The sequence below is a fragment of the Trichomycterus rosablanca genome, chromosome 15 (genome assembly GCF_030014385.1).
Source record: "Trichomycterus rosablanca isolate fTriRos1 chromosome 15, fTriRos1.hap1, whole genome shotgun sequence".
In the NCBI taxonomy this organism is placed as follows: domain Eukaryota; kingdom Metazoa; phylum Chordata; class Actinopteri; order Siluriformes; family Trichomycteridae; genus Trichomycterus; species Trichomycterus rosablanca.
In genome coordinates, this window is record NC_086002.1 from 28257203 (window position 1) to 28283958 (window position 26756).

The following is a 26756-nucleotide window of genomic DNA, read 5'->3' on the forward strand; positions in this document are numbered from 1 at the left end:
ATGAAGAGTGACAGGTCAATAGGATCACCACCTGACTTTAAAGATGGAGGATGTTCTACTGATCTGAGGTCAGTATAATCTCATGGTGTGTTAGTGCATTAGTTTCAGTATAGGCTGGTGATTCCTGATCAGAACTAAGTAACATTAAAAATATATACTTATTTATTTATTTATTAATTTAATAATAAAGAGTGACTGGTTAGTGGAGCACCCAAACCAATTTGGAAATGCATCTACTGATCTGAGGTGAAATAGATGTTTGACAATCTAAACTGTGTAGGAGTGGCAGGACCTCTTTGGTTAAGTCCAAAACTATGAATAGCTTGAGTCTAAGACCAAGTCCAAGTGAGAGTGATAATAACAACTGTAATAATAATATGGATTGCTGATTTATTTAAGAATGTAAATTCTTGGTTGAGTTATTAGCATACTGTGTTAAACAAAAAATCATTGTAAACTGCTAAAGTTACAGACATTAACGCAGACATACATTAAATACACATACATAGACATACATTATATATACACACATTTTCAAAGATTAAAATTAATCTCAGAATCATTCAGATGATCAGTTTCTGTATCACATCCTGCTTAAATATGAAACATGAACAATTACAACTGCTAGATTCATTTGGTTTATCTCTGGATTAAACTTGTATAAAGAGACTTTATACTGTACAGCACTGCACTTGAAGCTTCTCTGCAATAAAACAGAAACAGAAGTGCTTAACATATACAATTCTTCTTTAATTTTCACCACCTGCTGGTGCTTTAAATGGTGGCTTTATCTGGTAAAACTGTGGTTCTTTTAACAAGATTACATTACTGTGAACATTTCAGAGTGAAACTGTTTACTGATAAAATCTTTCATACAGTTTCCAGCTTGAATTATAGTGCAAGTTTCACATTTCAGACCTCTACACATTAATTTTACTTATTTTATGTTTTGTTTTACGTGTGCTCCAGTGTGATGGAGGGTACAAGACCAGATTCACCTAAACCCAGCTGTGTTTCCATGAAGAGCAACCAGTCAATGTCATCACCACCTCACTTTAAAGATGGAGAATGTTTTACTGATCTGAGGTCAGTATAATCTCATGTTCTAGTGCTTCAAACTACACTGCCTGGCCAAAAAACAGGTCACACACTCTAAAATTTTGTTGGATCCATGTGTGAAAATGATGTCTCATGCTCCCTGAACCGCTGTTTCACAATTTGAGCCTGATGAATCCTGGCATTGTCATCTTGGAATATACCCATGCCATCAGGGAAGAAAAAATTGATGGAATAACCTGGTCGTTCAGTATATTCAGGTAGTCAGCTGACCTCATTCTTTGCGCACATAACGTTGCTGAACCTAGACCTGACCAACTGCAGCAACCCCAGATCACAGCACTGCCCCTACAGGCTTGAACGGTAGGCATGATGGGTGCATCACTTCAGTTTAACAAATGAGAAGCTACTCACTGCATCAGTTAGGGCTAAATAACTTGTTGCCAGCTGAAACATAATCACCCATGCAGTAATTATCCAGTAATTATCTTACCTATTTGCTTAGTTAAATCCAGGTGCACTGTAAAACATTTCAAGTTGGTTAAACTTAGAAACAAAAGTTCACCTGCTGCTTTAAAAAGCCGAGTAAACTGAGTAAACTCAACTTGAAGAAAACCATTGTAACAACTCAAGAAGTTAAGTTTAAAAAGTTCTTAACTAATAATTATTCATTGTTTCAACTTATGTTCATAAATAACATTTATTTAAACAACAAATGTTACATAAGTTTTCACCTTGGCTTTTGGTAAATCTTTTAAAAAGGCAATGCATGCCCAAAATAAAAACAATGCCACTTTTGAACACATTTATTGCAAACAGGTTCCATAAATGTTGTTTAGGAATAAATCTGCCTAAACTGGATATGGGAGAGGACAAAGTGGCAGCAAATGGGCAAGAGAGACTAGGCCTTACATGGCTTTAACAATAGTTGGTCACTGACAAGTTATGAATAGACTAAAGATTCCAAATATTATTTCTACAAAACACTTGTGCACATGCAACAAGCAAGTTTTTCTCCTCTACTCATTGCCCATAAGTGCAATTTTTTTTTTGCATACGTCTAGAGACAGATATTCTTTTAAGAGCAATGCACGTTTAAAAACAATACATTTCTGCCTTTGGCAATTTTTTTTTACTGGATCCATACAAGATTTCTCTGCAAAAACAATGTGGAACAGATTACAATGTTTCCTCTTTTTTTTACATGGCCTGTAAGAACCTTAAACTAAACATGGTGTCCCCCAATTATTATGTGGAAAGGACCAGGACTCAAAATGCAGAGTAAACTAAAAATCTTATTTTTAAATAAGGAATATTATGAACAAAATAGGCAAACGAGAAACTAAAAACTAATTGGGAAAACCCCGATTGATGCCGCTGGGCGCCGCAAAATTAGAAAATTCGAGACTCGAAACCCGGTCACCTAGTTGTGAGCCGGTCGCGTTCACCACCGCACTATCTATTAGTGACCGGTGAGTGAGGGTTTCGCCGGTGTGAGAGAGGAGGGACCTAAATACTGTCCCAAACTAAAAAGTCCGATCAAGGGAGACAGGATCGGCTGAGAGTCGACCTGTAAAACACAAGGCAAATAGAAGAGCGGATTCAAACCTAGGATGCCGGCACCAGTGGCAAGCTCTTAACCTGCTGCGCCAAGCCAGAAGTAGCAAAGCATTTAGGCTCGGCACAATATGAGTGCCTTGAAGTGCCGGCGTAAATGCTAAAGCTAGCTTCCTGCTATCACTGTAGGAATATGCTAGTGCAACATGCTAAAAACTAGGGATGGGACATTCGATACCGAGGCTTCGAAGCTTGCTTCACTTTTGTAACACTCACTGATTTGACTCAGTGTATCGGTGCTTGTATTGAAGTCCTTACCGTCACGTGACTATAACATCAGAAGCTTCGAAAACGTCAATGAACCACCAAAAATGGGCGGGACTCATTCAAAGCTTTTTGAGTGTCAGAGAATTGTACATGACAAATTTTAGCCCAATGTTTTAATAAGTAAAGATAATTATTTGCAGATTAAAAATATTTGGTGATCCATTAAACCACCAAGGGTTCGTATGTTTCAGTGTTCAGTAGCTGCAGGCTGTAATACATTTTTAAAGCCACCTGGTGTCACTCTGCTGTGATGTCCACTTTCAATGCTTCAAATCCTTTTCAGCACAATCAGGAAGAAGCTTCAAAAGCTTCAGTGAGGCTTTATCTGCCCATCACTAGTAATCGCACCACACTTTCCCTGCCAGAGGAAAATAAAAGGACTGTCTACCTCGGCCTTCAAGCCTACACATCCGGCCTACCTTTTGCCACCCGGGGGGTACCTTCTGTCCCTATAAAAAGTGTTAAGCCACGCTGCCATATGAACCGAACCAAAGGTGCAATGCCTGCTGCTGTGCAGCACCAGCTTAAATAAGTTAGGCACAGCTGCAGGTCGTCAGCCCTAATTGGAAGGCCTCCTATTTGAGGCATTTGTTTCCTTTGCTCTGCGACGCTGGGAAACTGGGGTAAGTTCACCAGCAGCTGCAGGCACCCTAATACCAATGATATGTGATGTACCAAACTTGTACCAGCTTGTGTTTTTCTAACAACACATTTTTAACCTGAGGAAGCAAGATTCAACACAGCAGTCGAATTAAGGCCTGATATGTGCAGTCATATATCAGTCTATAAATGATACCTGAGCAGTTTGTTTCTCAGTCCATGTATCCTAGCTGAACACTGGTCTGGTTTGATCTTCATGATGACCCTCTGCAGGAATTGAAATGAGTACCTCATTTTGCAAGGGTACTCCAGATTAAGACAATAGATGGTGCCCATTAGCATAGCAAAACCAGTAGGCACATCTTTGATTTGATGAAGAACGGTAGTCTCCTCTACCACCACAGCCACGTAAAAGATTTCAAGAGGAAAAGCATCATGCAAGACACCTTCATATCCCATCAGAAGTCCAACATGCATTCCCTTCATGAGAACATCCAGGGTGGTATCATGAACCTAAAACAAATGGAAATATTTACAAACACTTTGCAATTAGTCAAGATACAGAAACCCCATTTCCAATAAGGTTGATATGCTGCACAAAATGTAAGTAAAAACAGAATGCAGTGATGCGCAAATCATGTAAACCCTATATTTAATTGAAAGTAATAAAGACTATTTCAGATGTTGAAGGAAAACAGACATGATTCTGTAGGGGAATTCACTGAATGGACCCAAAAACACTTTCCAAAACCATTGTCTGTGAAGACAGCTTGTCACCGCGTCCACAAATGCAAGTTAAAACTCTACCATGCAAAGAAGGTGGTGTTATGTCTGGATCTTGATAAAGTATGGTTGCAAAGAAGAAACCATACTTTATCAAGATCCAGACATGCCGCCACCTTCTCTGGGCGTGAGCTCATTTAAGATGAACGGAGGCGATGTGGTGTCTTAAATGAGCTTGGGCCCAGAACAGGTAGCAGCATTTCTGGAGCTTGTTTATATTTGATTTCTTCTTTGCATGGCAAAGAACTCATGTTTGTGGGTGCAGTGATGAGCTGTTTTCACAGACAACAGTTATGGAAAATGTTCTTGAGTCCATTCAGTGATTTCCACTACAGAAGCTTGGAGAGCAATATTTTAAGTGCAAATGTTTTCTTACGTCACAAATCCTGATTATCTCAGAAGTATCCTCTAAAAAGAATCATGGAAGACCAAGTAGGGCAACAAGGCATCTAATCCATCCAGTAATTACTGCACCAGATCAGTGGTGACAATTCTAGTGAACTCTGAAGTTATCTGGAAGACACACAGAACAGCAGAGAGGATGGGAATTACAAATAGCCACAGAGAGTAAAATCATATAGATGCTGTTTATTATACAGATGTCATTGGTTTCCTGTCTCTCACTAAACAATGCAGGCCATCTTTCCATGACTACAGAGATGTTGCGGTCATCTGAGATAATGTTGCGGTCATCAGTTCATCCAAAAGCTGCAAGTTTGGTTCACGCTTAGGCACCTCTAGAAGCATAATCTTACATTTCTCCTCTGATGTAACTGCACTTTGGCCTTCAGTCTGGCAAGTAGTGAACCTCTCTTTTCTTGGACTTCTTAATCCCCTTGATGTTTGTCTGGCCCCTCTTTCTTTTATTTACAACAACTTCAGGGCATCCAGCTGCCATCAGTCTCTGATGGTAATTGCCCATCTTGAATTTCAAGCTGAACACCCGGCAATACCATCCTTTAGCAGAACCCGGCTCTGTCAACGTCTTTAAAAAGAAATAAAAATTATTTAACACTTAGCAGATCAACACAGTGTAATAACAGTAGTAAATGCTACTCCAACTTGCCAAACTCCACTCGGTGTATCAAACCTCAACCTATTTGCCTCAAACTGTTGCCCAGAGTCAGGTGTGTCAGGGCCAGTGATAGCTCAGTGGTTAAGGTACTGGACTAGTAAACAGAAGGTTTACCCCGCTACCACCAAGTTGCCACTGTTGGGTCCATGAGCAAGGCCCTTAACCCTCAATTGCTCATTGTGTAAGTCTCTTTGGATAAAAGTGTCTGCTAAATGCTGAAAATGTGATGTGTCTCTCTGCCACTAAAAGTAGTCCACTATCGTATAACATGCGTTCTTGTTTAACGTGTGTTGCTGATTATTTTACGTTATATTTTCTGAAAACGTATTAACCTGAGTTCAATATCCAAAAGTTGTCATGACAATTGGAGTTGAAAAGAAGAAATTAGTTCACATAACATATTGAGGCTGTATTGCTTTACAGTGTTGTTATTAAAAGAAAAAAAACGAAGGACGCCCAGTTTTCTTGTTTATCAACTTTGGGATTTGAAGTGAAAAGCGAATGACTGAAGGTCATTTGATGGATTCCAAAGATACACGGACCGGTTTAGCCGGTTGTGAAGTTTTGTCTCTGTTTTTCAGATGCATACCAAGCGTTATTTCTCTGTGTGTTTACCTTGTGTCTCGCCAATTTTTCACTCCCTTTTTTCTCTTTTGGACTGTGTGTCTTTCCACTTCTGTTTTGGTTTCTCTCTTGGTTTGACCCTTGCTTGTTCATTTGTTCATTCATTCATTCTCTCAGCTAAATTTTACTGAAGTATGATTGTAGTGGAGTATAGTTTGACTGAAATATAAATATAGTAGAGTACGATTATAGTGGAGTATAGTTGTACTGAAGTATAATTAGAGTGGAGTATAGTTTTACTAAAGTATGATTATAGTGGAGTATAGTTTTACTTAAGTATGATTATAGTGGAGTATAGTTGTACTGAAGTATAATTATAGTGGAGTATAGTTTTACTAAAGTATGATTATAGTGGAGTATAGTTTTACTGAAGTATGATTATAGTGGAGTATAGTTGTACTGAAGTATAATTATAGTGGAGTATAGTTGTATTGAAGTATAATTATAGTGGAGTATAGTTGTACAGTTGTTGTAAAGTCCAGCTGTAGTAAAATATGGTTGTAATAAAGTATGATGTCTGTGTAACTAACACAGTATTCATAAAAATTACTGCAGTTTTAATGAATAAAGTTCTGATGCTTTTAAAACCTTTTATGTAAATGACATATTTTACATAGATTTTAATGTTTCTTTTTATGCCCGTATTTACTGCACGTATTTAACACATATTTACTGTTTTATAATTACAACAACTTAATATTTTACTGAAGGAAAAATTCAGGCTGAGCTCAAGAAAGCTCGCTCGTACTGTAGTTACGGTTAGAGTTATATTTAGTATCTTTTTTCTCAATAAGATCAAGTCCCATTTCCCTTGGGTGTTTAAATTTATTGAAGTTTGTCCAGTGTAATTGAATTTAAAGGTACAAAGCTGATCTCTACTCTAGTTTACTTAACTTCACCTCATCTTTTTTGTAATTACATAAACACAGCAAGTTGTGAGTTTAGATTAACTAAAGCAACTGCTAGTTAAGCCAGCTGACTGATTACTTTGTCATGTACCTGGAGTAGTGCTGGACAATAATTCAATGTTGATATATATCGCGATAGAAAATGTTTCAATAACGGTGATATGATTTTTAAACAAATTCGATCGATATGCATACGTCAGTGCGTGATGACGTACGCCACAGGCACGAAGCCAGAGTTACCGCTCTGATTACACTCCACTACCTACAACACGGTGGATATTAGCGGCTAAATGAGTTCAACATCTGTGAGGGAATGAGCATCCACAGCTGAAAAAAAAGCAGTAGAAATAGTTAATAAGAGAAAAAAGACTAGACTATTTTTTCTGTATTCTTCAAGCACAACACCTGATATAGCAAATTCTGCAGCAACTCTTAAGCACTTTTTTATATTCTTTATCCTGGTTGAGCACTTTTGTTCGAAAATGTTTACATACAAATAATAATCAGTCCATTAAAGATTAAGGTTAGTTAAGACCAGCGGTAGAAAGTAACAAATTACATTTACTCACGTTACTGTAACTGAGTAGTTTTTTTGTGTACTTATACTTTTTAGATAGATTTCACAGCCTGTAATTTTACTTTTACTTAAATATGTTTTGTAGTAAGAATTGTAATTCACTACATTTTAAATAACATCCGTTGCTGAGTAAAATAAAAACCGCTAAAGAAATCGCGTCTGGGAAACTGCTGCAGTGAATTCTGATATGGGGAGTCGGATCTTTTGTCTCGGTTCCTTTTAAAGAGCCGTATACTGGTCATAAAATTAGAATATCATGAAAAAGTTGATTTATTTCAGTAATTCCATTCAAAAAGTGAAACTTGTATATTATATTCATTCATTACACACAGACTGATATATTTCAAATGTTTATTTCTTTTAATGTTGATGATTATAACTGACAACTAATGAAAACCCCAAATTCAGTATCTCAGAAAATTTGAATATTGTGACAAGGTACAATATTGAAGACACCTGGTGCCACACTCTAATCAGCTAATTAACTCAAAACACCTGCAAAGGCCTTTAAATGGTCTCTCAGTCTAGTTCTGTAGGCTACACAAACATGGGGAAGACTGCTGACTTGACAGTTGTCCAAAAGACGACCATTGACACCTTGCACAAGGAGGGCAAGACACAAAAGGTCATTGCTAAAGAAGCTGGCTGTTCACAGAGCTCTGTGTCCAAGCACATTAATAGAGAGGCGAAGGAAAGGAAAAGATGTGGTAGAAAAAAGTGTACAAGCAATAGGGATAACCACACCCTGGAGAGGATTGTGAAACAAAACCCATTCAAAAATGTGGGGGAGATTCACAAAGAGTGGACTGCAGCTGGAGTCAGTGCTTCAAGAACCACCACGCACAGACGTATGCAAGACATGGGTTTCAGCTGTCGCATTCCTTGTGTCAAGCCACTCTTGAACAAGAGACAGCGTCAGAAGCGTCTCGCCTGGGCTAAAGACAAAAAGGACTGCTGAGTGGTCCAAAGTTATGTTCTCTGATGAAAGTAAATTTTGCATTACCTTTGGAAATCAAGGTCCCAGAGTCTGGAGGAAGAGAGGAAAGGCACAGAATCCACGTTGCTTGAGGTCCAGTCTTTATGGAGATGCAGATTTCATTTTCCAACAGGACTTGGCACCTGCACACAGTGCCAAAGCTACCAGTACCTGGTTTAAGGACCATGGTATCTCTGTTCTTAATTGGCCAGCAAAGTCGCCTGACCTTATCCCCATAGAAAATCTATGGGGTATTGTGAAGAGGAAGATGCGATACGCCAGACCCAACAATTCAGAAGAGCTGAAGGCCACTATCAGAGCAACCTGGGCTCTCATAACACCTGAGCCGTGCCACAGACTGATGGACTCCATGCCATGCCGCATTGCTGCAGTAATCCAGGCAACAGGAGCCCCAACCAAGTATTGAGTGCTGTACATGCTCATACTTTTCATCTTCATACTTTTCAGTTGGCCAACATTTCTAAAAATCCTTTTTTTGTATTGGTCTTAAGTAATATTCTAATTTTCTGAGATACTGAATTTGAAGTTTTCATTAGTGGTCAGTTATAATCATCAACATTAAAAGAAATAAACATTTGAAATGTATCAGTCTGTGTGTAATGAATGAATATAATATACAAGTTTCACTTTTTGAATGGAATTACTGAAATAAATCAACTTTTTCATGATATTCAAATTTTATGGTGGTGGTTCTTGAAGCACTGACTGCAGCTGCAGTCCACTCTTTGTGAATCTCCCCCACATTTTTGAATGGGTTTTGTTTCACAATCCTCTCCAGGGTGCGGTTATCCCTATTGCTTGTACACTTTTTTCTACCACATCTTTTCCTTCCCTTCGCCTCTCTATTAATGTGCTTGGACACAGAGCTCTGTGAACAGCCAGCTTCTTTAGCAATGACCTTTTGTATCTTGCCCTCCTTGTGCAAGGTGTCAATGGTCGTCTTTTGGACAACTGTCAAGTCAGCAGTCTTCCCCATGTTTGTGTAGCCTACAGAACTAGACTGAGAGACCATTTAAAGGCCTTTGCAGGTGTTTTGAGTTAATTAGCTGATTAGAGTGTGGCACCAGGTGTCTTCAATATTGTACCTTGTCACAATATTCAAATTTTCTGAGATACTGAATTTGGGGTTTTCATTAGTTGTCAGTTATAATCATCAACATTAAAAGAAATAAACATTTGAAATATATCAGTCTGTGTGTAATGAATGAATATAATGTACAAGTTTCACTTTTTGAATGGAATTACTGAAATAAATCAACTTTTCCATGATATTCTAATTTCATGACCAGCACCAGTATTATATATTGTCAAAGCTTGTGTTTATTTGAGAATGATGTTGTGTTTTTGATGCTGAATACAAGTAAAAGGTGAAAGCTAATTTATTTGTATTATTATTATTATTATTTCTAAAATATTATGATAAATTTTTCAGAGTTTTGCAGTTACAGCCTTTCAATGTTGGTGTTCTTGGCAGTTTTTCTGACATTTGTATTATTCATATCGTTATCGGAATTATATCGTATCGACTGAAATTAGGAGTTATATCATGATATAAATTTTTGCCATATCGTCCAGCCCTAACCTGGAGGTGTTTATCCGAACTGAAAGTTTCAGGTACATTCATGCTGGAGATGGAGGATGTTCTACTGATCTGAGATCAGTATAATATCATGGTGTGTTAATGCATTAGGGTTTCTGGGCTGGTGATTCCTGATCAAAACTGAGTAACATAAAAAAAATACTTATTTATTTATTTATTAATAAAGGTTAGTGGAGCATCCAATAATAATATGGATTGCTGATTTATTTAAGAATGTAAATTCAGATCCGCCGTGGTTGAGTTATTGGCATACTGTGTTAAACAAAAAATCATTGTAAACTGCTAAACTTACAGACATTTATAAATCAGACATGCATTAATTTTTTAAAGATTAAAATTTATCTCAGAATCATTCAGATGATCAGTTTCTGTATCACAATCTGCTTAAATATGAAACATGAACAATTACGACTGCTAGATTCATTTGGTTTATCTCTGGATTAAACTTGTATAAAGAGACTTTATATTGTAAAGCACTGCACTAGAAGCTTCTCTGCAATAAAACAGAAACAGAAGTGCTTTACATATAAAATTCTTTAATTGCCACCACCTGCTGGTGCTTTAAATGGTGGCTTCATCTGATAAAACTGTGATACTTTTAACAAGATTACATTACTGTGAACACTCCTCTAAATGTAATAAATGTTTACTGATTAAATCTGCCATACAGCTTGAATTATGGTGCAAGTTTCACATTTCAGATTTTAACATCTACACATTCATTTTACTTCTTTTATGTTTTGTTTTATGTGTGCTCCAGTGTGATGGAGGGTACGAGACCAGATTCACCTAAACCCAGCTGTGTTTCCATGAAGAGCAACCAGTCAATGTCATCACCACCTCACTTTAAACATGGAGAATGTTTTACTGATCTGAGGTCAGTATAATCTCATGTTCTAGTGCTTCAAACTACACTGCCTGGCCAAAAAAAAAGGTCACACACTAAAATTTTGTTGGATCCATGTGTGAAAATGATGTCTCATGCTCCCTGAACCGCTGTTTCACAATTTGAGCCTGATGAATCCTGGCATTGTCATCTTGGAATATGCCCATGCCATCAGGGAAGAAAAAAACTGATGGAATAACCTAGTCTTTCAGTATATTCAGGTTGTCAGCTGACCTCATTCTTTGCGCACATATGTAACGAGTCTCTGCTTGTTCTTAATGATGAATCACCCATGTAATGGTCTTCACTGAACTAATGCAATCAAGAGACGAACACAATGATTCCTCTCTCTGTCTTTATTACACTTGCATATGTGATGGAGTGGTCGGCGTTTGGTTTGTTTAATTAGTTGCTCGACAACGCCACCTAGGGGAATTTCACCCCTAGGAATATTTATATAATGGGCACTTAAGGCCCAGAAAGAAAGATAAACACACTTGGAGACCAGAGACGCACTTCCAATACTTAGTTAATTTTATTAACAATTGTTTTTTAAAAGTTTCCACACAGTACAAGCCACGTTCTGAGACAGACACAATTAGTATAAAATGATTAGCCACATCACATTTAATACTCTATGGGTCCATTTATAATTTATAAAGACAACCATGGCAGGAAGGAACAGGGCTGAGGGCTTACCACGACAGCGGGAAATATGGAAGTAAAGGAATCTCCTACACTACACACCGCACACCTCAATAACACACAATGTGCTCTAGGGCAAGTGAAGGGAGGGGGGGGCGCAACCAATAATAATTAATAACTCAAGAGGCAAAGGACACTTATCTCTCTTGATTCTCACACAATGAGGTAAACACAGGGTCCTAGTCTCTTACAGCCCCCTTACACCACACGAACAAAAGACAAAAATAGAAAATACACAAACCACAATGCTCCAATAAAATAAACCACAAATCAAAATAAACATGAAAACAGAAACATGAATATGGAAACAATCATATAGACAAAACATTTATACAAAACAATAACTCAAATGCGATTCAGACAAAACAATAATGTAAACAAAAATGACAAAGTCTGACCAAACAGTAGTTTAGCAAGACCCAATGCAGGCAAAACACCAATAAAGGCAAAACACCAATGAAGGCAAAACACCAATGAAACAAAACAAAATGAAAACAGCAGCACTCAGGAAACTGGAACCCGAGCCAGCACGATCCAGGCTAAAGGACCTATAAAATAAACAACACTTAAAATGATCAATTTACATGATGACCAATTTAAAATAGATCGTATACCTACCAGGATACAGCAATGCAGTTCTCAGCGCAGTGAAAGTCAGAGTACAGACCAGCGGGTACGACAGCTACGGTAGTCACAGTAGTGCAATGTAGCCGCTATTTTCACTCGACTGAAGGCGAAACACGCCGACAGAAACGCAGAGAAAACCTGCAACATAGCACCGGTACCACAAACACAAGCCCACATGGCTTTTAATTGTTAAGAAGCGATTCACCAGGAGACACGAAGCCAAACTCGTCCATGCCGAACGCCGCCGGCACGGACGTCAGATGCCCCGGAAGAGGAAACAGCAGGAAGTGCACCACAGGTAGTCAACCAATGCCCATACTTATAGCATGGGAAAGGACCACCCAGCAATTTAAAGGTACCTACAAATCATCCTCAGCTGGAGAGCAATTTAGATTAAATCAATACCCCATCCTGCTACAATCCACCCTGCTACACATTCCTGCATAAACACATATACAATCCTTTAATTCAGACTGTATTCTGCAACTGCACAAGCTCTCCAGCCATGTACAAAGCGCCACTGGAAAGACCAGTTCACATGAACAATCCTTTCGGTAATTATATTGTTTCTTTCAAGAAGGAAAATAATAATAAAAAAAATGTACAACAATACATTGTCAATTGTTTGTGATCGTATTACGACTGCTAGATTCATTTGGTTTATCTCTGGATTAAACTTGTATAAAGAGACTTTATATTGTACAGCACTGCACTTGAAGCTTCTCTGCAATAAAACAGAAACAGAAGTGCTTTACATATAAAATTCTTTAATTGCCACCACCTGCTGGTGCTTTAAATGGTGGCTTCATCTGATAAAACTGTGATACTTCTAACAAGATTACATTACTGTGAACATTTCAGAGTGAAACTCCTCTAAATGTAATAAATGTTTACTGATTAAATCTGCCATACAGCTTGAATTAGGGTGCAAGTTTCACATTTCAGATTTTAACCTCTACACATTCATTTTACTTTTTTTATGTTTTGTTTTACGTGTGCTCCAGTGTGATGGAGGGTACGAGACCAGATTCACCTGAACTCAACTGTGTTTCCATGAAGAGCAACCAGTCAATGTCATCACCACCTCACTTTAAAGATGGAGAATGTTTTACTAATCTGAGGTCAGTATAATCTCAGGTTCTGGTGCTTCAAACTATTTTAACTTATTCATCTGATCAATTAATTAATTTAGAAAAATCTTCTTATCAGCTAGGAAATGTTTTAATAACTGGATGTTGGAACATGCTAGTGTTCAGTACTGTTCTGTATATTTATTGGTGTTGTATGATAAAGACTGAAAAGCTGCACAATTGCTTATATTGTATTTATTTACAGACCACAAAAGAAGAAATTAAATGTTACTTACAAAGATCAGCTGGAATCCATATTTAAGGTTTGTATATATGTGTATGTGTGTAATAATAATGATGCTTGTCTAGTTTGCTGTTGGTTAAATGAATACCGTGAGGGATAGTATATTGATTTTGGATTCTGGACCCTCCTTAGATGTTGTTCTGGTCTTTACTTTTGTCATATGCGAATAATAGGACTAATTAGGGGTATTAAACACACAACCTTCTACATTTTAATAGTTGAACCTGGTACAGGCAGAGGTCAAATCCCAGTTTAAAACTTAACCACATTTAGCAAACTTAACATGCAGAGAAAAACAAAACAATGTGGCACACCCAGGTTATTATACTAAATGTATCACAACAACTAGTTTCAGTATAATGTTAGAACTACAGCACTTTTTATATGGTCACATCACTCATCTTTCTTTTTTACCTCATGGTGCTTATTGTGATGATCTGTTCCTCTAAATTCCTCAACAGGAACTGGAGCTCAAAGTCATCAACATGTTAAAAAATGAACTAAACAAGTTCAAAAAGCTCCTGAATGAAGATTACCCAGCATGCTCCGAGCAGGAGGTGAAGGATGTAGAAGATCTGAGTAGTTTCAGAGAGGGGACACTAAAGATCACACTGAATGTTCTGAAGATCATGAACCAGACAGACCTCGCTAACACCCTGCAGAGTAGTAAGAGACCTAAATACTTAAATTATTAACTTCTGTAACACTAGATAAAACTTTCATATAATAATCTTGGTTCTGAATCATCTAGGCTTTTAATTGGTCATTAGATTCTTTTTATGAGCATCAGGTACTTGATATTAGATGAGAATTCTAACACCTCACACCCTTTACACGACCTGCTGATTAAACAGCAAAGTACTTTTAGTGGTAGGTTCCGCCAACTCCACTGCAACAAGGAGCAGGAAAAGGACAGAACCTATAGTACCCACGGAAGACAATAAACCTTGGTACTATTTGCAATTTGCACATGGTACTGTTTTTATTTGCACAGTCTTATTGCACACAATGTCTATAACTGCATCTTTTAGTCTACCCCCCTTTATTTTTTGTCCTGTTAGATGTCTTATTCTTGTTTTTTATATTATTATATTTTTTTATATTTTTATATCTTACTTGTATTACATTACTGTAATACCTTTTTAATTTTCTCCTGTACTACATAGTAATGTTGTTGTGTGATGTTTGTGATAGTTGTAAATTTCTGCTGCAACATTACAATGTCCTCTCGAGGATCAATAAAGCAATCAATCAATCAATCAATCAATGATATTGGTCAATACATCTCTACAAATCTTCCAGTTACATTCATAGAGGTTAATACTTAAAAATACAAAACAATTAATTAATGAACCTACTATTTATAAAAAACTGAGTATTAATCATACATTAAAATATTGATTATCTTTTTTTATAAGAACTGGTCTCAAAAAAAAAACTCAAATCCAGTCTGAGAGAGAAATGTAAAAGGATCAGTGAAGGAATCTCCCAGCATGGAAGCTCAGCACTTCTGAATGAGATCTACACAGAGCTCTACATCACAGAGGGTTGGAGTGGAGACATCAATAATGAACATGAGGTGAGACAAATTGAAGCAGCATCCAGGAGACCAGCAGCACAGGAGAAACCCATCAAATGCAATGACCTCTTTAAAGACACGTCCATCAGAACTGTGCTGACTACAGGAATCGCTGGAATTGGAAAAACAGTCTCTGTGCAGAAGTTCATTCTGGACTGGGCTGAAGGAAAAGCAAATCAGGACGTCATCTTCATATTTCCACTTCCTTTTAGAGAGCTGAACTTGATGAAGCAGGAAAATCTCAGTCTGATGGATCTTCTTCATCAGTTTTTCCCAGAAATGAAAGTTCTGCCATCAATAGATTGTGATGCTTATAAAGTTTTGTTCATCTTTGATGGTCTGGATGAGTGTCGACTTCCTCTAGATTTTCAAAATAATAAGCAATTGTGTAGCATAACAAAGTCAGTAAAAATGGATGTGCTGCTGACAAACCTCATCAAGGGGAACCAGCTTCCCTCTGCTCACCTCTGGATCACCACTCGACCTGGAGCAGCCAATCAGATCCCTCCTGAGTGTGTAGACCAGGTAACAGAGGTACGAGGGTTCAGTGACCCTCAGAAAGAGGAGTACTTCAGGAAGAGGATCAGTGATGAGAACCTGGCTAGTAAAATCATCGCTCACATGAAGTCATCAAGAAGCCTCTACATCATGTGTCACATTCCAGTTTTCTGCTGGATCTCAGCCTCTGTTCTAGAGAGAATTCTGTATGAAACCGAGGGGAAAGAGATCCCCAAAACTCTGACTCAAATGTTCACCCACTTCCTGATATTTCAGATAAAACACAAGGAACAAAAGTACCATGGGAAATGTGACTCTGATCCACACCAGACCAGAGAGATGATACTGGCACTGGGAAAACTGGCCTTCCAACAGCTGGAGAAAGGAAACCTGATCTTTTATGAAGAAGACCTGACAGAGTGTGGCATTGATGTCAAAAACACATCAGTGTACTCAGGAGTCTGTACCCAAATCTTCAGAAAAGAGGCTGGACTACACCTGGGTCAGGTCTTCAGCTTTGTGCACCTGAGTGTTCAGGAATTTCTGGCTGCTTTATATGTATTTCTCACCTTCATCAACAAAAACAGAACTGTGCAGGTGATGCAAAACACTGGATTCTTTAACATCTCTAGAAACTCTATGTCTGACTTTCTGAAGAGTGCAGTGAACAAAACCTTACAGAGTAAGAATGGACACCTGGATCTTTTCCTCCGCTTCCTCCTGGGTCTCTCACTGGAGTCCAATCAGACTCTCTTACGAGACCTACTGCTACAAACGGGAAGTAGCTCTTACAACAAAGAGGAAACAGTCAAGTACATCAAGGACAAGATCAGTGAGAATCCCTCTCCAGAGAAATCCATCAATCTGTTCCACTGTCTGAATGAACTGAACGATGATTCTCTAGTGCAGGAAGTCCAAAAATACCTGAACAGAAGAGGTTCTCTTCATCGTCTCTCTCCTGCTCAGTGGTCGGCTCTGGTGTTTTTGTTGCTGAACTCAGATCAGGAGCTGGATGAGTTTAATTTAAGGAAATATTATCCATCACATGAAGGTCTTCTGAAGATGCTGCCAGTGGTGAAAGTTTCTAGAAGAGCCAAGTGAGTCATTTATTAATAAATGTTTGATTGAGTTCATCACACAAACACTAATAGTTAAATGTATGAAAGTGAGATGGTGCAAAACTGCAGTGTTGCAGTCTAATCTCAAAATGTGTCTGAAACTTACATCTAATTTAATAACTTAAATAATAATGCTAATTGTTTCTGCACCACCTACTAACTTGCACTCTGCTCATTTTACCGAGTAAAAAATCTGACGTGAGATGGTGGAAATCATCAACCACAGCGCTCCAAAAACATCAGGACTGAATGGTGAAGTTCAGTAATAAAGAGAGAAATGCATTAATAATAATGATAGCATGACTGGGGCGCTCAGGTGGTGCAGCGGTAAAGTACACTAGTTTAATGTTGCTGGGATCTTAGGATGTGTAACACTGGGCTTGGACGAAACAAGAGGGTGGTCACACTCAGAGATGAATAGACAAAGGTATTAAATAATAACAAAGACAAGACAGGGTTTACACAAGACCTATGCTAAGCTAAAGCTAAACATGAAACAGAAACCTAAACTCTAAGCTAAGCTAATTAACTAATCTAAAGGAGGGTGTGGTACTTAGGAGCTCTAGAAGCAGAGAGGCTGCAATTGTGACAGGATGTTAGCATGGAGGGAATTGATCTGACTGATGTGTAATTAGATTTTAATTTTACTGATGAAAACACTAATAATAATTAGATAGATTTGACAGTATCATGAATCAGATGTGGAGTAAACAGAGCTCAGTTTACATAAACATGACGTGCAAATTACATGTTTTGACTCATGCACTAGTTTTATACAGAATGTAGAATTTCACCTGAAAGCAGAATGTTATTGACTGCAGTTCCTACAAAGTTTTTCTTTTTAGAGATGTTCTTTCTTGTTTATTGTACGCTGGTATGAAACTGTTTTTACTTTCTCTTTTATAAATGTATTCTGGTTTCACTTCTACCCTCATGGTTCCTGTAGGGTTCCTCAGTTACTATCAGAAGAACTATAGTTAATTCATAGTCATGCTGTGCAGAAATACAGCAATGAGAGTGAAACGTTTACAGAGTAAAGTAAGGAGTAATTATGGAAAAAAATGTTTTAATGATTTCTGTTAAATAAACTGCTGTAATTATTTGTGTAGCTCACTACACCACCCTGAACACATGAGCAGGAAACCAGACCAAAGAACAGTTTTACTAGAGATGGAGAAAGGGTTCCAATACCAAATGATTTATGAAGCAGCAGACAAATCCCAGTCATATTTACACATAAAACAGGTGGAGCTTAAATAATTGGATCTCATTTCTCTGATTGATCTAATTAATTCTTCTCCAGGTTGTGTAAGTGTAATCTAACAGAGAAAAGTGGTGAAGTTCTGTCTTCAGTTCTCAGTTTAAAACATCTGAACCTGGGTAACAATAAACTGAAGGATTCAGGAGTGAAGCTGCTCTCTGCTGGACTGGAAAATCCACACTGTAAACTGGAGATACTGGGGTAAGATCTTTACTTTCACTCTGTAGATACAGAAGATCTGTTCTCATTAAAAGCATCATTTAAACCAGAAAATGAATTTAATAGACAATGTTTAGAAGTCATCATACATCATCACATCCTAACAGGATTGTTTCTTTTACCTTTTTTTCTTTTCAGGAATAAAACTTTTTTTATTATAATACATGCACAATCACAGAGCCACAAATAGTGAAAACAACATTTTTTAAATAATTATACAATATTACATATATTTGTTGCTTAAAATACAGTGAACAGTGGAACGTAAAAAAACATTGAATAAACAAATGTTTGACAAATAAATAAATAAAACTATTTAAAGTGTTTTTTCCATATTAGACGCTACAGCAGGGGTCACCAACCTTTTTGAGACCGAGAGCTACTTCAAGGCTACTGAATAATACGAAGGGCTACTTGGTGATACAAACTTCCTGAATAACATAAAGTTGCATGGTTCACCTTTAATGGTATTATTATTATTATTATTAATATTATTATCAATATTCATATATATATGAAGAGACTGTCCGATCATATGATAATGTTAATGATTCCTCAGAATAATTATTGACAATGATTTACCATGGTAGAAAACATATATTTCAACATTAATGTAACATTATTTATCTCTATTAATCTAAATCTGTCAGAGCAGAGTCACATCTTTAATATTTTTGTAAATATCTTTCTTGACAGTTTTGTATGAATGAGCACATCTGTAGCATTTTGATCAAAATCACAATTGTTTTTTTTTTACAAATGATCATCACATTATGGATTGGTAAGGAAGATTGTATATAAAAATGCTTTAAAAAAAAATTGAGATCTTTATAGATTTATACATCTCCATTATAAATTTGTGACAAATTTTTCATACTTTATTGATACTTTAAAATTAATGGAAAATAAATATATTTTTCAAAAAATATGGTTTGTAGTATTTAATGTGTTTGTATAAAAATAGTTTGACATTAATCCATCAATACATTACAAAACTTGAATGGATTTATTTCTCTGTAATGAGTGCAGAGCAGTGGCGGTTCCTGCCAAATCTCTCAGGGGGGGCAATTGTTGCGATGATGGCCAAGGTGACCCGTTCAATGGGTAAATTAATGCTTAAATAATTAACATCTTAAGTCATCTGTTAGTTTGCCCTCACCCATAACTTTAAACATGGAGAGAGACCAGCTTTACCATTAATAATAAAATTAAGTAAAGCCTTCACACTAACAATTTAATTCAGTCTTCATCAGCATTTTATTTTAGGTGCTAGCTGCTCCAACTAGGGTTGCCAACTTTCAGAACTGTGCAACCCAAACCGTAGGCGGTTAGGGTTGCACCTATAAAATATATAACGGGTCATACACAGTTTTATTTAGGCTGTTTAACATTTATTATATTCATTCTTTATAATAATAAATCAAAACCATATTTTAGGTAAAACAACATGCATAAAGAACATCATGTAAAAAAATTTCTCAATAGTGCAAACAACATTTTTACATAATCCATCTTCACACTGACATGCAGCCCCAGTTCTGGACTGCAATGCTTAGGGGGGCAGTGAGAAAAGTACCGACCCTGTTACTTTACTTTCGCCCTACACACGGCGTTACTAGGACTAAAAGTGAACACTACTTACAATAATAACCGAACCATTTTAAAATTCCCGCGGTAGCAGCAATTTCCTTCTGTTTCATACACATCAACCCGTCTCAGTCTAATCTGCAGCTTTTCTCTCCCATTGATAAAAATACGGAACACCTCGTTCAGTTTCCAAATAAGGAACGATTACGTGTGACGCAGGCACGTAAGTGCGAGCCCCTTCCCTGCGATGTACAGGGAAGGTTTAGTGACACGCACTGAAGCGTCTCTCCACATTCCTCCCAATCACTGTGAAAATATGAAGTTCTCTTTTGCTTTTCTTGTGTTTTTTATTATTATTTTTTCAGGGTAAAACCCGCATCTCGCTCCGCATCGCAGCTGCGCATGCGTAGCTCGCTTGTCTCAGCGTTATGCGCACGTTTTAAAACTCCGCACTCCGAGATCAGAGCTCAAATAAACATCAAACAGTTTTGTTTTTTAAATGTTATATTCACTATTGTCATTTTCAAATCTACATCAATGCAAGTGTTATTAATTTAAAAAGAACAGCAACACAAATATATATTTTTAGACGGAGCTCTATAGTCACTATAGTGCTATTTTGGAACATGCCCTGCGGGCGACTTACGTGGTCCCCGCGGGCACCGTGTTGGTGACCCCTGCTCTACAGTATAGAGCAGTTTATACATTATACAGAGCTGAAACGGCAGTTTTGTGTTTGTAATTAATAAAGAAAAAATACTGATCTATTATTTCTCTCCAGGTTGAGGGATTGTAATCTAACAGAGAAAAGTTGTGAAGTTCTGTCCTCAGTTCTCAGTTTAAACTCCTCCAGTCTGAAACATCTGAACCTGAGTAACAATAAACTGAAGGATTCAGGAGTGAAGCTGCTCTCTGCTGGACTGGAGAATCCACACTGTAAACTGGAGATACTGGGGTAAGATCTTCACTTTCACACTGTAGATACAGAAGATCTGTTTCACTCTGAAGCATCATTTTAATAAAAACAGAACTTTGGCAGATGGTTTGTTTAGGACTCTTCTGAGTCTTTATACATCATCACATCATATCATGATTGTTTATTTACTGTAGCTCACTAACTTACCTGAGATTAGATCCTAAACTAGCAGCACTTGAGTTTCTGGCATTGAACCTGTTGTTGAAAAAGTGATCCAGTGTAAAAAAAAAAAAGTCATAAGTGCTATTTTTATCTGTTCTTCTATACAGGAATAAAATGATTTTTGTGGATTAGCTTTAGTACCATTCACAGAGGTAACAGTGACATTTTTAGCAACAAGCCATTAACAACCAGTTTATATTCATCTGTGATCAATTCCACAGCAGCGTAAGCACCTCTACTGCTGCTTCAGGATCCTAAGACAGAGATATTAACCAGAAATCATCAGTTATTTTGGTTCATTTAGCTTCTTAGCTCTGACTTAGCTCTGAATAGCTGGCAGTTTAATGATCTGAAATTAATTTGTGGAACTAAATCAGGTTCTTCATGGACACAAAGTTTTATACTAGGGCTGTCGAAGTTAACGTGATAACGCATTAACACGATCTCAATTTAACGCGATAAAAAAAAAATAGTGCCGTTAACGCAAATTCTATTTGGCTCTGCGAGTCATCCGTAGTTCATGTTGAGACTTGACCGCGCACGGCATCTCTCATTAAGACAGCGTTTCTCAAATGTAACCAAGCGTCGTAGTGATGCACTTTCTTAATGAAGAAATAAATACACAGTATATTCACAAGTTGTCGGGAGCAGAACACTTTTATTACTTTTTCTGTTACGGTACCGAATAGCAGACAGCTAGAGTTGTTAGCCAAGCATGCTATTCCATGAACTATGGAAGCCCCAAAGGGTCAAAACACACTCACTTCGTGTAGAAACGTCCATCAAATCATTGTCACGATACAACCACAGAAAAGTCTGTTACAATAACCACGCCTTATCCCACCTAAAGCACCGCTGATCTACAATATTCGCTGATGGAGAAATTTTAACCTACAATCTGACATATATACGTATTACTGCCTAGTATGTGAGTGAATAAAACTCCCTTTGTCACGAACGGGGGGCTAAGGCGAGACGAAGGGGCGGACACACACACAGAGATGTGCTTAACCAATGGATTATTTATTGAAAAGACAAAACAAAGAGCTAGCATAACATGAGCAATAATCAAAGGGCTAGCTTAGCATGAGCAATAATCAAAGGGCTAGCTTAGCATGAACAATAATCAAAGGGTTAGCTTAGCATGAGCAATAATCAAAGGGTTAGCTTAGCACGAGCAATAATCCAAGGGTTAGCTTAGCATGAGCAATAATCAAAGGGTTAGCTTAGCATGAGCAATAATCAAAGGGCTAACTTGGCATGAGCAATAATCAAAGGGCTAACTTAGCATGAGCAATAATCAAAGGGCTAACTTAGCATGTAGTGGAAACATGGAGCAGAAACATGGAGCAGAAACATGGCACAAGGAAATCCAACAAAACAACATGATAACAAAACCTAGAAACATGACTTAGAAACATGAGTTAACCTGAAGAGAGCGAGACCAGAGACATACAGAGCCAAACCTAGCCAAAATAGTTCCCAGTGTCTGTACAAAAGCTGCTTCCTTAAAAAATGTGTTCACCATATTAACTGTAACATTTCACTTAAAAATCCTTGTTTTCTATAACATTTACACAGATTTTTTTTTATGTGATTAATCGCGATTAACTCTATGAAATTCTGAGATTAATCGCGATTAAATTTTTTTATCGTTTGACAGCCCTAGTTTATACATCTTTACTAATTGACTCAGTTACATTAACCAGTTGGGCGTCATGGTGGCTCAGTGGGTAGCACTGTCGCCGCACAGCAGACCAAAAACATGCAAGTGAGGTGAATTGGAGATACAAAATTGTCCATGACTGTGTTTGATATAACCTTGTGTGAACTGATGAATATTATGTAATGAGTAACTACCATTTCTGTCATGAATGTAAACAAAAGTGTAAAACAAGATGTTAAAATTCTAATAAACAATCAAAAACCAACCAGGTTGGGGGTGTAGTGGGAAAAAAGCAGCACAAATTGGAAAGACACCCTGAACAGATGCTGCTTTTAAATTAATGTCAGGCAGAAGGTTTCACTGAGATCAAACTCGGTTACCTGACTTGGCCGTGTTCACATAGTTTGTGTGGGAAGATAAAAAATATTGAGGCTGTCAAGCTTACATATTTCTTGTATTATTCGTGTTAATTGTAGATGTTTAAAGGTGTTACAGTTAAAATGAACATACAAATTGAACATTATTATTTGACATCCACTTAATGAATTGTTCAGCCATAATAAAAAAACTCAGTGTTCATATCACAATAACTACAAATGATGCAGTACTAGCTGCACTGTTTCATACATTAAAAGTGTCATGTGATTAACCTAATTTGTTTAGTTCTCTATTAGCAAGCTAAGACTCTAAACACCACTTTAAAAACAGCAGCTAATCTGATTTCACCTCTTATGATTTATCAGAATCAGAATCAGCTTTATTCGCCAAGTATGTTTACACACACAAGGAATGTGTTTCCGGCTGTTGTTAGCTCTCTACAATTTACAAACAATACAATATACAGACAAGCCTATATGTGGACAATGTACAAATGTACATGTTCAGCAGAATTTGCATATGTACAGAAAATATAAAAATAGCATAAGATAAATAGTAAAGTTGTAAGGTTTCCTGCGGCGTTGGGGTTAACCTACCTTGGTTCCCGGCGTCGCAGGAATTACAGATCCTCTGGAACAAAGGCCTTAAATTAGAGGCCTCCTAATTAAGGCTGACGACCTGCAGCTGTGCCTGCTTATTTAAGCTGGCACCATGCAGCCACAGGTTGTCATGCCTTTAGCCCTGTTTCGTTTGGTTTGGTTATTTTAGTTAAAGTCGGCTTTTTGTTTTTTCAGTCCCAGCCACAGCAAGGTGTGGTTGGTGACTTAGCCATTGGGTTCCCCGAACTTCGCGATGGCGATTTCGGTGTGTCCCTTGTGCTAAACAGGTGTGCTCCTTCCCGATCGTGCTGAGGCGCGATCAGTGACATGGCCATCTGATTCCCCGAACTGCGCGACGGCAAGTTTCGGCGTGTTCCTTGCGCTAATCGGGTTGGCTTCTTTCCAGCTGCGGCTGACAACATAGCCTCCCGATTCCCCGAACCGCCGTCGCAACGCTCGGGAACACACCGAACTCGCCGTCGCGACGGCGGCGCGTTCGGGGTGTTCCTTGTGCTATAGGTGTGCTTCTGCCCGGTGACAGCATGGTGCGGCTGGAGCCAGAGCCACCGGTTTCCCCGGACTACGCCAAGGCGAGCTCGGGTTTTCTCTTGTTTCTTATAGGTGTGCTTCTGCCCGGTGACAGCAAGGTGCGGCTGGAGCCAGAGCCACCGGTTTCCCGGACTACGCCGAGGCGAGCTCGGGTTTTCTCGTTTCTTATAGGTGTGCTTCTGCCCGGTGACAGCATAGTGCGCCTGGAGCCAGAGCCACCGGTTTTCCCGGACTACGCCGAGGCGAGCTCGGGTTTTCTCTCGTTTCCTATCGGTCGGCTCTATCACCAGCTGTGTTGTGAAACGCGGCTGGTGACAGAGCCATCTGATCCCCGAGCTGCGCTGAGGCAAGTTCGGGGTTTTCTCTCATTTCCTTTATGGAGAAGCTTCATCCCAGCAATGCTAGTCGCGACGGCCTCGCAAGCGGCGATGGGGATTCGCGACTCAGCTAAGTTTTCTTTTGTTAAATGTTATATCCCTGGTTATTATTTGTTTACTTTTATTAATAAAAATTTTTGTTACTATTCTCTGCATCCTGGGTCCTAATTTCTTCCCCACGTAACAAAAGTAAGGTAAGGTGCAGTTACAGTATTATACAGCATGTATAAAGTGCAGTGTGGCATGTAAACAGTAGTTCAGTTTTAGTTATTAATGAGTTTGATGGCATTTGGAAAAAAACTGTTAGAGTGTCTGTTTGATTTTGTGTTCAGGGCTCTGTAGCGCCTGCCAGAGGGTAGGAGGTTAAAGAGTTCATGTCCAGGGTGTGAGAAGTCTGTGATAATTTTTTCTGCCCGGTTTCTGATCCTTGTTTTGTATAAGTCCTGGAGGGTGGGCAAAGGCACACCGATGAGTTTTGCATTCTGCATCTGTCCTGTTTTGTGGCTGAATCGAACCACACTGTGATGGATGTGCACAGAACAGATTCAATGACTGCAGTGTAGAACTGTTTCAACAGCTCCTGTGGCAGACCGTGTTTCTTCAGTTGACGCAGAAAGTACATCCTTTGCTGGGCCTTTTTGAGGATGGAGTTGGTGTTGGCCTCCCACTTTAGGTCATTGGAAATAGTAGTTCCCAAGAACCTGAAGGTCTCCACGGTAGACACAGTGCTGTTGAATATGGTGATGGGGAGCAGTGTCGAAGGTTTTCTTTTAAAATCTACTGTCATCTCTACAGTCTTTAGTGTGTTCAGCTCTAGGTTGTTCTGACTAGTTAGTTAAGCATCATTAAATAAACTAGAACCGAAATCCTGGGTTCCACTGGTTGGTGTTTGGGAGGGTTTTTGTTTTTGAATGTTTAGATGTTGTAGTGTGATTGTTACTAAATGATCTTCTAGCTAACAAAGATCAACTAAAGACTCCTCATTTAAACTCTAAAAACCTTTAAAATATGAAATCACATTTTATGTTCATGTTAGAATGATTGTTGATTTAGCATAATCAATTCAACTGCTTTCACTTTCATCTGCACTGCAGTCTGGGTAATATTATCAGATCTGATACTTGGATTCCACCTACTGCTGCAGGGTGATGTCTTTCATTTCTCTGATGGATCTGATTATTTCTCTCCAGGTTGGCTGGTTGTAATCTAACAGAGAAAAGTTGTGAAGTTCTGTCCTCAGTTCTCAGTTTAAACTCCTCCAGTCTGAAACATCTGAACCTGAGTAACAACAAACTGAAGAATTCAGGAGTGAAGCTGCTTTCTGCTGGTCTGGAGAATCCACACTGTAAACTGGAGATACTGTGGTAAGATCTTCACTTTCACACTGTAGATACAGAAGATCATTCATACAGAAGCTGTTATTGATGTGTGTAGGAGTTTGATATTTTACTCATTTTCCCCACACAAGATAAAACACTTTATCACTAATATAATAGAATAGTTTTACATGTTGAAGATTTCTCAGTGATGATGTCTCATTGTGGATCTAAATGGAGATGGAGGAGGAGGTGGGAGAAGATGATGTATGATTTTTATTAACAGATTTTCTTCTACAGGTTGTGGAGATGCAGTATTACAGATGAAGGTTTTACTGCTCTGGCTTCAGCTCTGAAATCAAATCCATCATCACGTCTGAGAGAACTGCAACTAACCCGCAATTATCGAGGAGAATCAGGAGTAAAACTGCTCAAAGATCTACAGGTGGATCCACAATGTAACCTAGAAAAACTAAGGTAACTTACTGTTGACTTATACACAGACACACCTAGACACACACATGCATACATTATACACACATGCAGTGGTATGTTGTGGAATAGGGGCTGAACATTAGCAGAAGTTCATCAGTATCAGGGTTCTTCAGTGAACAATGAATCGTGTGAAATGTTCTATCATTGTTCCCGCTGGGGTGTGTGTGTGTGCTAGTGTTTATATTGGTTCTGATTGTGTCGAGTCTGATTGGTGACTGAAACATCTGATCATGTCTGATCTTTTTACAGCGTCTGATACTAACACATTGAAAAATGTGTT

General features: G+C 38.2%; 1 protein-coding gene across 1 annotated transcript; it reads left to right on the plus strand.

Moving 5' to 3' along the window:
• LOC134328461 (NACHT, LRR and PYD domains-containing protein 4-like) lies at positions 1 to 26462 on the plus strand. Its single transcript, XM_063009554.1, has 11 exons — positions 1 to 68; positions 970 to 1086; positions 10865 to 10981; positions 13327 to 13443; positions 13658 to 13715; positions 14158 to 14362; positions 15115 to 16870; positions 18195 to 18353; positions 20740 to 20913; positions 25856 to 26029; positions 26282 to 26462. The coding sequence occupies exons 1-11, from the start codon at positions 1 to 3 to the stop codon at positions 26460 to 26462; spliced, it is 3126 nt and encodes a 1041-aa protein (XP_062865624.1).
• The last annotated feature ends 294 nt before the right edge of the window (positions 26463 to 26756 follow it).